The 18,545-nt window shown below is 45.4% G+C and overlaps 1 protein-coding gene across 1 annotated transcript in view; it reads left to right on the top strand.

Moving 5' to 3' along the window:
- The window catches only part of LOC126259867 (spondin-2-like), a 614,486-nt gene that overhangs the window by 321,180 nt on the left and 274,761 nt on the right, over positions 1-18,545 (top strand). The window contains exon 2 of the mRNA XM_049956926.1: positions 3,611-3,828. Within this exon, the coding sequence (XP_049812883.1) occupies positions 3,611-3,828 (218 nt within the window). The remainder of the gene's footprint in view (positions 1-3,610; positions 3,829-18,545) is intronic.

Raw genomic sequence — 18,545 nt, forward strand, 5'->3', positions numbered from 1 at the left:
TGCCCTACACATTGTCTGTGGAATGTGTTGAACGTCTCATAAGAGTAGAATACATGACACGGTGCCACATTATCTTCTACCCACTCCAACCCAGATACACGTGCTTATATTATATGTTTTCCATCGGTCACCAAGTGCAAAAAATTAGCAGTCTTTAAGTGTGTTCAGCATATTATCTGGCCAGAGCCGAATCATAAACTTTCTGTTAATTTGGTGTAGTGTTAAATCTCGACTTGTAGATGGTCGCTTAACCGAACCTGAGTGCCCGTGAATAAATTACCTAAACATTACGTCGTTTTTATTTCGTGAACAGTTCGAGATACACAGGGTGATCTTAAGGGGTAATGGACAAAGGTAAACGTATCAATTTAAGGGACCTGGTCCAGAAATGACCAATTCGAAAGTTACTAGCGGAAATCGTTCTGGTGATGTTGGAACACATGTGCCGCTAGTGTTGTTGCTAAGATTGTAGGGTAGGTAACTTTCAGAAGTGATATTATGGACCAAAACAAGTAAGAAATGTCGAGTAAAGGAGGGGTCTAAACTGCATATCTTAACAGCTACGAGCACTTGTCACCTTCACTTCTGTGAAACACCTCTTCTACTGGACAAGTGCTCATAGCTCTTAAGGTATGCATTTTAGAGTCCATGTTTTCTAGATAACTTTTTCTTGTTTTGCTCCATACCATCACCTCTGAAAGTTGCCTACCCTACAATCTCAGCAACAAGAGTACCTGTATATGTCCTGTACCGCATTAGGTACCGCAACGATTTTCGCTTATAACTTTCGATTCGGTCGTTTATGGAGCACCACCTCTGACCTCAAAGTGATACTTTCACCCTTCTCGATCATCCCTGAAAGTTTGTAACATCAGCACGGAATCACTCTGTAAAAACGAGATTTCAGCTAAATTATAGCAGGCAGAGGGACACGTAACTGTGGATAATGTTCTCAACTCTTTTATTAACTGAGATCCAGAAGCAAGTGTTTTCTTTAAATGGAACGATGTGGTTATTAAGGACAATGGAAAGCGCTTTGAAAGGCGAGTGCAGCGATACAACGTTTGTTACTGCAGGTGGTGAAATTTTTCGCAAAAATATCGGAGAGATGTGCTACAATTGAAAGGCTAGGTCGCCAAATTTAGCTGTTGCAGCATAAACACCGACAAGTCGGGCTCTCCTGCCAGGTTCCGCTGTTGTATCCAACCTTCCCACTGTTTACACGTTTCCACAAAAGCTGTTCACTTAAAGACGAGTATGCACACTGATTTCAAATAGTTGTCCTAAGCATTTTGTGGTAAAATAGGAGATAGGCTTCCATTTAAGACAATCGGACCTGACCCCAACCTATGTCATCCAAAGTACTGTAGGACCAAGATGAAATACGTTTCATCTTAGTATATATGTAATCTTATTCCTCCATATGGGAGCCCCACATAGCGATGTTTACACGGCAATAGCCGATTTCGGCCGCCTCGTCTTCCAATTTTAGCACATTTTTTGGATGTTTATAGAAATAGTCCCAAGGGGAATTCCACCTTATGCAGGACATCGTTTTATATTTGTTTTTGCGGTATCGATGGCTTCTTCGCTGTCTGCACCCGGCTGGCTGCGTGCTTCTCATAGCTACGCGGACGACGGCACGTTTAAGGGGGAAACCACATTAGGAGGTTCAATAAATCAAATTTTTTAATTGTATAAATCATATCCAAGAATACGCGTCAAAATTTCAAAGCGAAATTCGCATTCGTTTAGATTTTACTAGCATACAACCGAGTGCACATCGATGAAAAAAGCAGTTATGGCGACATATTATCATATGATTTCCACGGATGAAAATACTCGACACGGGTATTGCCCTGAGTGAGAAGACAGCTGGTGTTAGTGGCAGAAGCGAACAGCCCTTGGAATGGAGCATGAGCCGCACCCTACTCCATTGCACCCCGAAGTACAGAAGGAAATTCTTCCAATATATGAAGATTTATCAAGGGATGAATTACTGCAGAGATGTTTAGGTGGCTAGACACAAAATGCGAATGAACGTTTTAATTCCACTATTGGGCGATCACCTCCTAAACTCTTGCACTCCGGACTAAAAGTCGTTGAATTGGCATCGTATTTAGCAGCGGCCTCATTCAATGAAGGAAATTCATCCCTTCTGATGGTCATGGACAATGGAGGTGTTCCAGTAGGCACGCATAGCTTCATTTATGCCGAACAAATGGATAACCAGTGCGTAAGCCGGCAGAATCGATATTGTTCATTGGAATCGATGGAAGGTCGGAAAGCTCGAAAAGCACTGCTGAGAGCGCTAAACGACGCCTATGAGGAAGAAGGAGGATTACTACGTGGTGCTGAAATCACAGATTAATCTGTAAGCATTTTATATTATTGTTGAATTCTTGAATTTCTAGTTTCCAAGAATTTATTTTTTCATAGGCGTTTATCTCGAAATGACTTTTTTCACATTTGTGTGCAGTCTAACTCAAAAAGTATACAACCGATCATTATGAAAATTGATAGTATGATTCTTTATAAAATTACGAATGATATGAACCAACTTGAGAGATGATATCATGATTTTAAGGGTATTTTTCTTTGCATAATTAGAGAAAAAATCGTGAAAAGCGAAGTAAATTGTTCCAACGGTTGTAACTTTTTTTTTTTTACTTTTCATTATTTTCACCTGAATTGGAACTCATATTCTCGTAAAAGAAGTTATTAATGTGAAATCAAAAGCTTTTTGATTTCAGATGAAAATCGGAATGGCTACACTGCACGCAGTTGGAGAACTATACTCACTACTTTCAGCGGAAATCACAGCGTAACTTTGTTATTTTTGACTGAAATTATTCAAAAAAATTCACAAGAACTATTCGAAATGTGAATGAAATGATGTCAAAATTTGATTAAATTCTAATTAATTCTTCCCACCAAAAAAAGGTCCCAAAAAATCTGTGCCAGACAGTTTCGTAATGTGGGGTTTTAAAGTTTTGTGATGTGTCTGGACTCTGGCGTAAACTTCTAGGCTGGAGGTTTTAGCGTATTGCAAAGTGGCTGGCTCCTCCCTTTTTCCTTGCGGTCAGCCAGCCAATTCCATCTGCTATATTGTTTTACCTTCTTCTCCCACTTTCTTCCTGTGTTGTCCATGTTTTCCTGCTAACGACAAGCTTCGTCCCATGCTTCGGTGTGGGTGGGCACCAAACTTGTTACCTGTGTTTTACATTCTGTTTTATCTTCCTGTTCTGAGAATTTTCTTGACATCTGTCTCACAGTGTTATTGAGCGGGCGGTGAAGGCCTTGATGTCGTGCGCCCATACCAACCTCTCCATCCATCCATCCCCTAATGTGGTTTCCCCCTCAAATGTCCACCGCCAGAGCACAGCTGGGCGAGCTCGTTTTTGCCTCGCTCGGTGTCGCCGATATGGCACAAACTACACTGCCGCACCTTTGCAAGCTTTTCAGACTGTTTCTGACCACCCTGCATATGCACGGAGAAGCGGTCCAGATAGTATTTTGCTAGACTAGCCTTGGCCTTGATTTGTGGAGAGGGTACGAGGGTATACAAGGGTAAGTGTGTACAGCGCCGCGTTTTCCCGTGTTTCCGCAGGTCGGTCCCACAGCGGGCAGGCGGCGCCGCTGTTCCGCGTGGGCGCCGTGGCGTCTCCGGGTCTGCGCGTGCTGGCGGAGACGGGCCGCGCAGACTTGCTGGACGCGGCGCTGGGGCAGCCGGCGGCCGGCGTGCTCGACCAGTTCACCGCGCCGCCCGTGCGCGCCGGCGTCGGCCGCACCGAGACGCACTTCTTCGTCGACACCAACCACTCCAAGGTCAGCAGCGGCTCCTCTCTGTCGGCTTATCACAGTCTGCTTGTCAAATGTTCAAATGTGTGTGAAATCTTATGGGACTTAACTGCTAAGGCCATCAGTCCCTAAGGACAAACACATACACCCATGCCCGAGGGAGGACTCGAAACTCCGCCGGGACTAGCCGCACAGAGTCTGATTGTCGCTGACACATTGTCAGCCATAGAACTACTGATGAAACAGTCCACTGGTGAACGGCTAGATATCAGTGTCCAAGGGGTACAATATTTCGATAAGTGCTCGCGTGACTGTCATCACGTGCGGTGATGAAAATATTGGCCAAAAGCCGCGCGGGCCTTATACACTATGAGATGAAAAAAATGCGGACATCTGACTGAAAATGACCAAGTTCGTGGCGCCCTCCACCGGTAATGCTGGAATTCAATATGGTGTTGGCCTACCCTTAGCCTTGATCACAGCTTCCACTCTCGCAGCCATACGTTCAATCAGGTGCTGCAAGGTCTCTTGGGGAATGGCAGCCCGTTCTTCACGGAGTGCTGCACTGAGGAGAGGTATCGATTTCGAACGGTGAGACTTAACACGAATCCTAGAGGATTCAGCTCAGGACTCTGTGCAGGTCAGTCCATTACAGGGATGTTACTGTCGTGTAACCACACTGCCACAGGCCGCGCATTATGAACAGGTGCTCGATCGTTTTGAAAGATGGAATCACCATCCCCGAATTTCTCTTCAACAGAGGGAAGCAAGTAGGTGCTTTAAACATCAATGTAGGTATGTGCTGTGATAGTGCCACACAAAACAAGAGGTGCAAGCCCCCTCCGTGAAAAACACCACCACACCATAACACCACCGCCTCCGAATTTTGCTGTTGGCACTACACACGCTGGCAGATGACGTTCACAGGGCATTCGCCATAACCACACCCTGCCATCGGACCGCCACATTGTGTTCGTCACTCCACACAACGTTTTTCCACAGTTCAATCGCCCAATGTTTACGCACCTTACACCAAGCGAGGCGTCGTTTGGCATCTGCTGGCGTCATGTGCGGCTTTTGAGCAGCCGCTCGACCATGAAATCCAAGTTTTTTCACCTCGAACCTAACTGTGATAGTACTTGCAGTAGATCCTGATGCAGTCTGGAATTCCTGTGTGATGGTCATGGATGTCTGGCTATTACACATTACGACCCTCTTCAAATATCAGCGGTCTCTGTCAGTCAACAGACGAAGTCAGCCTGTACGCTTTTGTGATGTACGTGTCCATTCACGTTTCTACTTCACTATCACATGGGAAACAGTGGACCTAGGAATGTTAAGCAGTGTGGAAATCTCGCGTACGGACGTATGACGCAAGTGACACACAATCACCTGACCACGTTCGAAGTCAGTGAGTTTCGCGGAGCGCCCCATTCTGCTCTCTCACAATGTCTGATGACTACTGAGGTCGCTGATTTGGAGTACCTGGCAGCAGGTGGCAGCACAATGCACCTAATATGAAAAACGTATGTTTTTGGGGGTGTCCGGATACTTTTGATCACATAGTGTATCTCCTCGTCCCGTCTCGCCAATTCGTTGCTCCGTCCGGTGTTTGCACCCAGAGACGCATGTAGCGGCGTGTAAGCTGTTGCGCCGCCTTTCCCCCATGTCGGTTCGTTGAGCAATGTCTCCTTCCTCTATAGACTAACTGCCGGTTACCAGGCCATGTTAAGGATGTAACCACTATCGCGAATGATCATCTGTTCCGCTACTCAAATCTCGATGCCTTTTTTTAATGACGCAGTCCCACAAGTTAGACCTCTGTGTCCGAACCTCAGTATAAACGAAATCCATGCAGTGTAGTTCGATAGGCAGTGTTCCGTGTTTGCCGACTTTTCAGACAGCGACGATCTGGAGTGCTGCTGGCGTTTACGGCAACAATTTTCGATAGTAAGCTCCATCTGACCTATGCATGTCATACCATTTCGGCAGGGTAGCTGTTGTAGCCTGTGGTCGTCTTAGACACTACCAAGCAGTGCCTGTGTTTCAGGTGGTGGGCGGAAATCAGTGTTTCAGGAGAATTCGTCCTTTCTTTCTAGACAGTGTGTCACAAAACACTGTATAATAAACACAGTAGCCGCGTCCTCTTCAGTTTCCTCTTCTGTTTTTTGGTGGATCTACACTCCTGGAAATGGAAAAAAGAACACATTGACACCGGTGTGTCAGACCCACCATACTTGCTCCGGACACTGCGAGAGGGCTGTACAAGCAATGATCACACGCACGGCACAGAGGACACACCAGGAACCGCGATGTTGGCCGTCGAATGGCGCTAGCTGCGCAGCATTTGTGCACCGCCGCCGTCAGTGTCAGCCAGTTTGCCGTGGCATACGGAGCTGCATCGCAGTCTTTAACACTGGTAGCATGCCGCGACAGCGTGGACGTGAACCGCATGTGCAGTTGACGGACTTTGAGCGAGGGCGTATAGTGGGCATGCGGGAGGCCGGGTGGACGTACCGCCGAATTGTTCAACACGTGGGGCGTGAGGTCTCCACAGTACATCGATGTTGTCGCCAGTGGTCGGCGGAAGGTGCACGTGCCCGTCGACCTGGGACCGGACCGCAGCGACGCACGGATGCACGCCAAGACCGTAGGATCCTACGCAGTGCCGTAGGGGACCGCACCGCCACTTCCCAGCAAATTAGGGACACTGTTGCTCCTGGGGTATCGGCGAGGACCATTCGCAACCGTCTCCATGAAGCTGGGCTACGGTCCCGCACACCGTTAGGCCGTCTTCCGCTCACGCCCCAACATCGTGCAGCCCGCCTCCAGTGGTGTCGCGACAGGCGTGAATGGAGGGACGAATGGAGACGTGTCGTCTTCAGCGGTGAGAGTCGCTTCTGCCTTGGTGCCAATGATGGTCGTATGCGTGTTTGGCGCCGTGCAGGTGAGCGCCACAATCAGGACTGCATACGACCGAGGCACACAGGGCCAACACCCGGCATCATGGTGTGGGGAGCGATCTCCTACACTGGCCGTACACCACTGGTGATCGTCGAGGGGACACTGAATAGTGCACGGTACATCCAAACCGTCATCGAACCCATCGTTCTACCATTCCTAGACCGGCAAGGGAACTTGCTGTTCCAACAGGACAATGCACGTCCGCATGTATCCCGTGCCACCCAACGTGCTCTAGAAGGTGTAAGTCAACTACCCTGGCCAGCAAGATCTCCGGATCTGTCCCCCATTGAGCATGTTTGGGACTGGATGAAGCGTCGTCTCACGCGGTCTGCACGTCCAGCACGAACGCTGGTCCAACTGAGGCGCCAGGTGGAAATGGCATGGCAAGCCGTTCCACAGGACTACATCCAGCATCTCTACGATCGTCTCCATGGGAGAATAGCAGCCTGCATTGCTGCGAAAGGTGGATATACACTGTACTAGTGCCGACATTGTGCATGCTCTGTTGCCTGTGTCTATGTGCCTGTGGTTCTGTCAGTGTGATCATGTGATGTATCTGACCCCAGGAATGTGTCAATAAAGTTTCCTCTTCCTAGGACAATGAATTCACGGTGTTCTTATTTCAATTTCCAGGAGTGTATAATCGGAGTAGTTCGTAGGAGTCTCCGATGAAGGCAACGTTGTCACCTCCCGAAATATTGTGTCTGTTGGCCCCTGATGCCCGCCTGTTCACCTGTGAATTATTTCGTGATGAGTTCGCCAGAAGTTGAAGAATCATATAGAATTATTATTTTTCATTTGCTGATATCTTCGTATGGCACGTCGATCCTACAATCGCAGTTGAATACGAAAATGATTAGTCATCAGTGCGATTCTCTTCTCTGTATTATCATAGAAGACACATAACTATCTCCGTTTGTACTGGAGTAGCAGGAAGTGCAAGGGGCCTAGTTGTAGCCTGCCATGTCAAAGCAAAACACGGAATTTCTAATATGTCCATACACGTGGCTTTTTTTTTTTTAAGTGATGCCGTCATCCCAGCACAGAGGTAGCCCATAGATCTTGTGTCTGCTGATTTTGCTGAAAGGCTTTAACGGAACTACGAAGAAACAGGCCAAGGTTCTCTCTTACTGAAGTAATGAGGCCCGTAGTTTATCGGGACGCCACCTTATGTTTATCATACACATTTCTTCAGATAAAATATCAAACCGAACTATAATATTGCGTGGCATTGCGCATGCTGATAGGACGCACATGAAAAGGTTCATCCATCTTAATGATCAAACACAATTCTTTTTCGCTTTAAAACTGATAAATAAATACTATTAATGTATGAATATGCATGGATCGTAGCATTATGAATTAATAAAATCTTTTCAGGCTTCCAGCCGCGTCAGGTAGTTAAAACGCCACGAGCTTTCTGTTTTATCAAATATTGTTTACATTTCTAAAGCCAAATAACACTTCCCTAAACTCATCAATTATGAGTCTTAAATGCTCTTTGCAATTCATCCAACTTAACTGTACCACCTAACGCACAACCGTTTGGCGTAAACCAACTCGGAACGAAGCCGACGATACACGGAATGATTCGGCTTTCCTTATTGTTCAAATGTGTACTAAAAGTTCACAATAAAATGTTTCTTTTTTACTATTCAATAATAGTGCAGTATCATAAGATTACATCATGTTATTATAAACACAAAGTGAACATTGATTTGGTAATAATTAATAAATGGAAAAATGAGATGTGGCGCTCATACCGAACGGCTATCCCTCTATATTACGTTATTACGGCAGCCAGTCAGATCACAAGTCGATTCAGCTGTCGCAGTTTTCACAACCGCTGTGACTACGTGTCAAGATCTGTCATTTCTGTCATTTCTGCCTCCCTCCGCCTTATGAATTCGTACATCAGCTACTTCATGTTCGGTCAGGTGAGATTTTATACTTGGGAATAAAGCTATGACTCCATGAGGCAGTCAGGTATGTTAAAATCGACCGAGGATCGCGCAACAACTCCCCTTTTGTTTGTGGTTTCCTGTTCTTCCATATCTCTTTCATATTGTTCCGCCGGCCGCGGTGGCCGTGCGGTTCTGGCGCTGCAGTCCGGAACCGCGGGACTGCTACGGTCGCAGGTTCGAATCCTGCCTCGGGCATGGGTGTGTGTGATGTCCTTAGGTTAGTTAGGTTTAAGTAGTTCTAAGTTCTAGAGGACTTATGACCTAAGATGTTGAGTCCCATAGTGCTCCGAGCCATTTGAACCATATTGTTCCCATGTTATGTTTTCCTTTCATCTGCTCTATTTTCCTGATTTCTCATTTTTCTCGACTTTGAGAACGTTCTAAATTTAATACTTTATTCTTTCTATCATCCACAATTATTATACGTTGTTTCTTTCTAGTTACTTTCTTTTTTTCTGTAATTCATTCTACACTGAAGCGCCAAAGAAACTAGTATAGGCAAGCATATTCAAATACAAAAATATGTAAACAGGGAGAAGACGGCGCTGCCGTCGGTGACGTCTATATAAGACAACAAGTGTTTGGCGCAGTTTTTAGATTGGTTACTGCTGATACATTGGCAGGTTATCAAATTTAAGTGAGTTTGAACGTTGTGTTATAGTAGACACACGAGCGATTGGAGACAGCATCTCCGAGGTAACGATGAAGTGGGGATTTTCCCGTAGGATCATTTCGCGAGTGTATCGTGAATATGAGGAAAAGGGTAAAACATCAGATCTCGGCCGTCGCTGCGGGCGGAGAAAGATCCTGCAAGAACGGGAGCAACGACGATTGAAGAGAGTCGTCACGTGACACAAGTGCAACCCTTCAGCAGATTGCTGAATATTTCAATGCTGGGCCGTCATGTGTCGGCGTGCGAACCATTCAACGAAACATCATCGATATGGGCTTTCGGAGCCGAAGGCCCACTCGTGTTCCGTTGAAGACTGCACGACACATAGCTTTGCGCATCGCCGGGGTTCCGTCAACGCCGACATTGGACTAGACGACATGAAACATGTTCCCTCATCGTACGAGTCTCGTTGCGAATTGTGTCGAGCGGACGGACGTGTACGGGTACGGAGACATGCTCACGAATCCATGGACCCTGCATGTCAGCAGGGGACTGTTCAAGCTTGTGGAGAGACTGGAATACTGTGGAGCGTGTGCAGTTGGAGTGATATGGGACTCCTGATACGTCTAGATACGACTCCGACAGGTGACGCGTAAGGAAGCATCCTGTCTGATCACCTGCATCCATTCATGACCATTGTGCATTCCGACGGACTTGGGCAATTCCAGCAGGACAATGCGACTCCCCAAACGTCCAGAATTGCTACAGAGTGGCTCCAGGAACAGTCTTCTGAGTTTAAATACGTCCCCTGGCCAAAAACCTCCCCAGACATGAACATTATTGAACATATCTGGGATGACTTGCAACGTGCTATTCAGAAGAGATCCCCAACTCCTCGTACTCTTACGGATTTGTGGACAGCCCTACAGTATTCACGGTGTCAGTTCCCTCCAGCACTACTTCAGACATTAGTCGAGTCCATCCCACGTCGTATTGCGTCATTTCAGCGTGCTCGCGAGTACCCTACACGATATTAGGCAGGTGTACAAGGTTTTTTTTTCCAGTTCAAATTATGCGGAAAGCGAATTTATAGTAAGAGAAGGTATATACAGGGTGGAATGACAAACTTTCAGAGGTCGTTCCGTGATACCTTCTGAGTATTTTGGTATGAAGAAGCCACAGTCTCCGGCGGCTCAATTTAGTGTAATATTATAATTAAGGCTTATTCGGTTTTGTTACCGCTGTTACACGTGTTACTGTGAAAATACGTTCACAAGAGTGAAAAGCCTGTAGTAGGTAATCATCAAAACGTACAGTGTAAAGGGCACAGTAATGCAGCGATTTTCGGAAACAAAAGTACAGATATGTCGCTCTTGTCGCTGCGGTACAAGCTCAGCACAGCATCGTCGTGTCGCCTTTCCATAGCATGCAGTGATGCCACTCACGAGATGCGTGTCGCCCAACCTTGTATCAGCATACCTTCCATACTGCAGAATGGCAAAGTAACAACGAAGAAAAAACAAACTGAAGACAGGACGGAGCAGTATTGGATGCAAGTATGAGGGCGAAGAGTAAACGTCGCGTTATTGTTGTTGGCAGCAAATACTGTAAACGAATGGATCAAACTGGTTTCCAAACAAGATACACAACGTATACCGTCTACATTTGTTCTATTTGCATTGCTATAAAAATATAATGATAATTGGTCCAAGAAACCAAACAGAATGCAATGTTCTGTAACGAGCCGCTGGAAAGAATGGGTCCCGTGTACAGAATCCCCCTACACTTGTCTGTAGAGTTCTGGTTCACCCTGTGTAAACTGACAGAGACGGGGGCTAAGTCCTCGGTTGTTGAGGCCCTAGATTATTCACCGAGATTACACCCCCACAGCTACGAGGGTTGTTCGGAAAGTAAGGAATGATCGGTCGCGAAATGGAAACCGCAGTGAAAATCAAAACTGTGTTCTTTGCACATTTAGCTACACTTTCCAGGTACTTCTCTACATAGTCGCCGCTCCGGTTTAGATATTTTTCGGAGCCTTATACCAAATTTTCAACACCATCGTCTTAGGAAGCAGCCGCCTGTACTTTCCGATAATTCTCTATACTGGTCTATAGCGCGTAGCCTACGCCCAAGTGTTGTCTTCGTATCCAGGGTTTTATCTGAATAGAGATGATACTCAGGACGAGCCAAATAGGGTTGTGTTGTGGGTGATCAAACACTTCCCATCGAAAAGGCTGCAGGAGCGTCTTCACTCCCCCTGCAGAGTGCGGCTGTGAATTGCCATGAAGAAGGAAGTGCGTGGCAGTTGTGTTAAGTGGGCTGCATTCATTAAGGCGAAGCCTCTCAGCGGGCCCTCCTACTTGGCAGGAGACATTGTTGTTCTAGGCACCTTTACTCGCTCACGGTTCACTCACAACTGAAAAGAGCGTCTTGATGCGATCGACGGGCATACTAGAGACACTGCCCTAAACGTCTGTGAAAAGCGTCGTCGGATTTTCACAGTGGTTTCCATTTCGCGACCGCTCGTTCCTCACTTTCCGAATAGCCCTCCTAGTTGCCTAAATTCTGTTACTGTTTCTACTTCTATGTAATCCTGTCGGCGTGGTTCAGTGTCTGAAGATGTAGGGCCTTTGCTACCCTTTCAAGGCTGTTGTTAGTACTGACAATGGAGATATGAGCTGCACATTCGTAAAGGTCGTCACTGAACTATTCGTTTTCACTACTTTCATTTGCACTCACAGTTGGATCCTACTGCCTAATTTGCATCCGCAGCGTCTGTAAGTCCGCGATGGCATGTTTCCTTATATTCTGTTAGCAGGCTGTTTAACATTTTGTTGTTAGGTCGTCAGTACGACACCACTTCTCAGGATCCAGTATAGACTTAAATCAAATGGAACGCCCAGTATAGCAGTGTTTAACAATGCACAGTGGAAGACAACATGTCCTGGAGTGCCTCTGTCTCTGAGCTTACACTCACTCCTCTGTCTGGTTGTGAGTCGTTCAAAATGACTCGTATAAGGACAGTGTCCTGTCAAAAGATGCACCATTCCACGATTAAGATTGGAAAGAGGCATTTTCAATCTTTCCCAGATGTTTGTAAATAAAGAGTGAACTCATGTCGGTACTTAGCATCTTCATATTTTTGCAGCGCAGTGATTGTCCCATAAAATTTCGGATGTGCTGGAGCATAAATTTCACTTCTTCTGATATTTCGACTGTATACCGTCCAGCCATCTTCAGAGTGAGCCGGTAGATCGACGCTCCAGCACTTGTTCCATCCTTCCAACCCGCGGACAGCGCCCCTGCACATGCAGTTGACCGGCGATAAAGACGTAAAACATACGCATGCAATTAGATCTGTGGCTGCACGGTCGATCTACAGGCTGACAACGATGTATCACTGCGAGACTTCGCAACGGTGCAGCTCGCAGTGATACATCCACCGTGAAGCCAAAGACCTAATCTCATGCGTATGTTGTAGCTCCTTGCCGCCGATCAACGTTTCTGGTTCCTTGTGTATCTGTGGCCCCATACACAATGGTGTGGCCCGCTGTTTTAAAAGGACGGAGCAAGCGCTGGAGCGTCATTCCCCGGCTCACTCTGAACATAGCTGGACGGTAAGCAGCCGAAATATCAAAAGAAGACGTCAAATTTATGCGGCTGCACGCCCGAAATTTTATGGAACATCATGTCAGTATTGTCCGTTTAACTCCGCGAGGTATCTTACCGTCCGCATCTTTTGGATGGAGGTTTTTTTTTAGTATCGTTAACATCTTCTGGCCATTATCTACATTTCCTTCATTTCCTTTCGTTAGACATGACGCCAGTGGTGTGGTTCGGAACGCCCCAGACAGCCTCACAAGCACACGCCTTTCTCCACGGCACACAACTATTCTTTGTCGCTCTCCGGTGAGACTCGGTGCGCCCATTGCTGGCTTATATGGCACTGTCGTATGATCTCATGGCGGGCGGTGGTAGACTGAACTTAGCACTTCCTGTACTTCTTATCTTATGAATTAATATAGCCTTATTCACGACTGCTGATATGTGATCAAATAATTAGTCTTCACATCATTTCTACCCCAAGGTATCAGCAGATCTTAGGTATTCCCTAATTTAAATGTTGAATTTCTAGTTTCTGGTGATCTACGTTTGTGTAGAATGTGTGTAGCGTTTTCTCCCTCATTTGTAAATTTGTTTCCTCCACACCATAGCAGTGGAAGGAAACATTCACAAGGTGCATGACAAAGTTCGGTGAATGATCTCAGAAAATAAAGGAATCAAGAGTTACAAACGGATCACCATTTGCTGCAACACACTTTTGACACCGGTTGTAAAGCTGTTGGGAAATCTCATCAAACACCTCGCCTTAAGCACCGTGGTCACGCGTTATTGGACATCTGCATAATTAAGGAGACAGGACCTGGTGCTACGAATACGACGCGGAGACGAGCCGACAGTCAGTGGCACGATGTTCATAGTTTTCCCCGGCTCCCTCGGACGTAAAGCATGATGAATCCAGTCGAAAGAGGTGATCAGCATCGTCTTAATATTGGATTTTGTCAGGCTACTTCTTTTCGGTGACGGGAAAGAACATGCCATTCACTGTCGCCTGATCTCCCGATCGTATTGGTAGCACCAGGTTTCTTCTCCTTTCATGATGCGGCTATCCAACAATACCTCACCACGGAGATTCGATCGGTTTCACAAGAAGCGTTTGCTGAAAGTTCTCAACGGCGCTACAACCGCTGTCAGAAGTGTGTTGTTAATGACGATCACCTTGAAGGACAGTAAGGGTATTTTGTTTCTAACTCTTGTTTCCTTTATTTTCTTAGACCATTCATCGATGCTCCTTGTATATCTCGATATTGATAGCATAGAGTATTTAGTTTTGTGACCGTCCCTGTGTTTTATGAACTTCATTAGATCTTATCATAATGAATAAGAAAATACCGAGTATAGTAGCGACACGCCATTTGCTCTCAACGATCCTAAAATTACGAGGTACATTCAAGTCCTAAGGCCTCCGATTTGTTTTCTAATTAACTACTCACCCGAAATCGATGAAACTAGCGTTACTTCTCCACGTAATCGCCCTGCAGACGTACTCATTTTTCACAACGCTGACGCCATGATTCCATGGCAGCGGCGAAGGCTTCTTTAGGAGTCTGTTTTGACCACTGGAAAATCGCTGAGGCAATAGCAGCACGGCTGGTGAATGTGCGGCCACGGAGAGTGTCTTTCATTGTTGGAAAAAGCCAAAAGTCACTAGGAGCCAGGTCAGGTAAGTAGGGAGCATGAGGAATCACTTCAAAGTTGTTATCACGAAGAAACTGTTGCGTAACGTTAGCTCGATGTGCGGGTGCGTTGTCTTGGTGAAACAGCTCACGCGCAGCCCTTCCCGGACGTTTTTGTTGCAGTGCAGGAGGGAATTTGTTCTTCAAAACATTTTTGTAGGATGCACCTGTTACCGTAGTGCCCTTTGGAACGCAATGGGTAAGGATTACGCCCTCGCTGTCCCAGAACATGGACACCATCATTTTTTCGGCACTGGCGGTTACCCGAAATTTTTTTGGTGGTGGTGAATCTGTGTGCTTCCATTGAGATGACTGGCGCTTTGTTTCTGGATTGAAAAATGGCATCCACGTCTCATCCATTGTCACAACCGACGAAAAGAAAGTCCCATTCATACTGTCATTGCGCGTCAACATTGCTTGACAACATGACACATGGGCAGCCTTGTGGTCGTCCGTCAGCATTCGTGGCACCCACCTGGATGACACTTTTCGCATTTTCAGGTCGTCATGCAAGATTGTGTGCACAGAACCCACAGAAATTCCAACTCTGGAGGTGATCTGTTCAACAGTCATTCGGCGATCCCCCAAAACAATTCTCTCCACTTTCTCGATCATGTCGTCAGACCGGCTTGTGCGAGCCCGAGGTTGTTTCGGTTTGTTGTTACACGATGTTCTGCCTTCATTAAACTGTCGCACCCACGAACGCGCTTTCGACACATCCATAACTCCATCACCACATGTCTCCTTCAACTGTCGATGAATTTCAATTGGTTTCACACCACGCAAATTCAGAAAACGAATGATTGCACGCCGTTCATATAAGGAAAACGTCTCCATTTTAAGTATTGAAAACAGTTCTCATTCTCGCCGCTGGCGCTAAAATTCCATCTGCCGTACAGTGCTGCCATCTCTGGGACGTATTGACAATGAACGCGGCCTCATTTTAAAATAAAGTGCATATTTCTATCTCTTTCCAGTCCGGAGAAAAAAAATCGGAGGCCTTAGAACTTGAATGCACCTCGTATCACGATGAGTTCTTTTTTTTCGCACACAGTCGATCATCTCTCTTTTTTGTGAGCGTGTTTTTAAGTGTTTCTTGTCGGTGGTTGTGTTCGATGTACTTAGACAGCAGTGTCGAGTTCACGTTGTTCATGGCAATGAGGTAGGATAGATAAGACGATTCGTGTTGTCCGTATACTGCTTCCTCCATTCGACTACCGTCAAAGCAGCGGTCGAATTCAGTGCAGTCAAAGCAGCGGCCAAATTCAATGCAGTCACTGTTTCGAGTCCCAAAACGACGTCTCTCCACAGTGAGGAGGGGGAGGGGTAAGGCAATGGTTCTGATTTAGCTGGAGACGGTGATAGCCGTTCTAGCAGTAAGCGGTCAGAGCTACCACCTCACATGTGCTTGCACGACAAACGCTAGTGATGGAAAATTTATTTTACTATCGATTGCCTTCGATTCAAGAATAATTGCTCAGGTGTGTGCCAGCCCCATCAGCTGTGGAGACAAAGTCGTTTGCCGATACTTCAAACAGTTGATACGTATAATTTACTGCCAAAGGTTACAGTTTCAGATGATATCTTTTATTCTTAACAATTTATAACATCCTGTGGTACTGGAACATGAGTCTATAGTTTCCTCTGTTCAATAGCATATTAAACAGAAATGAATGCGTCAGACAAGAGATAACTGTTTTTGAGGGGCACAAGGAAAGACTCGAGGCTTATAATGTTTATTGCCTGTGTATATTTAGCAAGCAGTAAAGTAAACCAAGGAGAAATTCGAATAGGGAATTAAAATTGAGGGGGGAATTAACATTAAGGGACTAGCAATATAGGGAGCAGTTATAGGAGAAAGAAGGAACAAAAACTTTAACGTTATCTTTTGATATTCTATTTCGGTTAGAGACGACAAAGGAATTGGAAGATTAGGCTAACAAGAGAGAAGTGTTGAAAAGAGATTATAAGGCGAATGTCAACAGAAGAAAGTAAAGATAGTGGAACACAGTCGACTGAAAGCAGGTGATGCCGAGGGATGCGGGTTAGGAAGTGAGATATAAAGGTAGCACATGACTTATGCTATTTGAGCAGCAAAATAACTAACGATGACGGATTTAGAGACAACATAAATTTAACCTGGCAGTAGCAAGGAAAACGATTCTGAAAAAGAGGCATTTTTAACATATAGCATAAATTTAAGTGTTGGGGAGTCTTTTTGTGAAAGTAACCGTCTGAAGTGTAACCTTAGCGGAAGTAAATCGAAATGTGGAGGAAAGATATTTATGGCAGAAAATGACCAAATTAATGATTCAGTTGATATGACTCGTCTTGAGGCATCAAAGAACCGTCAATTCTGTAATGGATGAGAGTTGTGGGTGGGTAAGGATTGTGAGATCAAGATTTGACTATAAATTCAAATGAATGTAGGTTCAGTAGTTACGCGGAGATGAGGAGGCTTGCATAAGATAAACTAGGGTGGAATATTACGTCAAACCAGTCTTCAGATTGATGTCCGTATCAGCAGCAACACATCATGCTGGAGCAATCGAATGTTTTTGAGGCTCTCATTGAGAAGAGGAAAATATGAGAACGGTTTTTCGATAATGTTGTTCTTTAGGTGTCCAATTGGCAATCCCAGGAGCAGGATGATCAGAGCTATAGCTTCATACCTCGCCTCTGAAAGAAGAAAGAAAAACTCAACATCCGTCATAACGTGAGGTGATGTGACAAACGAATTGGCCATATCGTGTTAGATGTTTTGGTGAAACAGAAGACAGAGCTACACCTTTGTCTGCCGAAGCAGAACTTCGCTTACTACAAGTAGTGTGGATTCTGAGCAAAGAGGAAGAAGTACCGAAGTTTCTGCTAACCTGACCGTTGCGGAAAATAGAGTCGCAGGCGAGAGAACCGAAGGCAGTCTGAACGAAAACTTGCAAACGTTTCCTGTGCGGAGAACTCGTAGCTGCAGATGTAACTTCCAACGCTGTGAACAAGTCTAGACGCGAAAGTTTTGTAACGGGACACCATTGCAGGCGAGGGCAGATGCTCTGCTCTGGTTTCAAAACGGGAAGCGAGTCTCCGTGCACTACCGTGAGATGGTTGTAACTAGGCGCTTTCCAGAAAGTTCTGCTTTGCGAGAGAACAACAACACTCCCAACTTCCGTGAAACGTAATTTGCAAATATTCGGGAGATCTAGCTACCAGACACTGCAGGGGCCACCAGTGGGAGTCTCTGGTTTTCACATTCAGCAGTTCTAAAACTAATTAACTAACGGTCGTATCCTGATTTCTATCCATATTCCTTGAAATAGTTATTGTAGACTTACGGCGGTTTCTACAGATGTCGCAATATTAGTCTGACAAACCGATATTAAGCCTCTGGAGCCAGTAAAATTTCCATTTCCATTATCAGTAAAACCTCTTTTTATAAGTTAGCCACTGACCTACGTACATTCTTTACTGACTTTGATACCATCTACTCAGAAACTAAAATAATACGTGTTTTATTACCACGTGCATTTCGTCACTTGAACAGTTTATAAGGTTCCCTTGACTACTTCCTACCTACAACATACTCATTCATCTATAGAAAATTTCAAAATGATGAGGTGAATTAACAAATGGTTGGATTCGAAAAAAATATTTCATTTGAGAATACACGATCTACACAAGTTTTATGCAAATTAGGAAGCACTGTACTGAAATGGTGGTAGAGACCGACTCGAAACGTCTGAGAAATTGTCGTTATATTCTTCATTTTTGTCACGGCCGTCTAGGTGCTTCGTATATATTGTAGAATACAGGAAATGCATGTGATGACATTAGTTTAGAAGTTGTACAGACGGTATCAGAACCAACAGTCTATATAGTAGCTACAGAATCAAGGCCACATATATCAGG

This window comes from Schistocerca nitens, chromosome 5 (genome assembly GCF_023898315.1).
Source record: "Schistocerca nitens isolate TAMUIC-IGC-003100 chromosome 5, iqSchNite1.1, whole genome shotgun sequence".
Lineage (NCBI taxonomy): Eukaryota > Metazoa > Arthropoda > Insecta > Orthoptera > Acrididae > Schistocerca > Schistocerca nitens.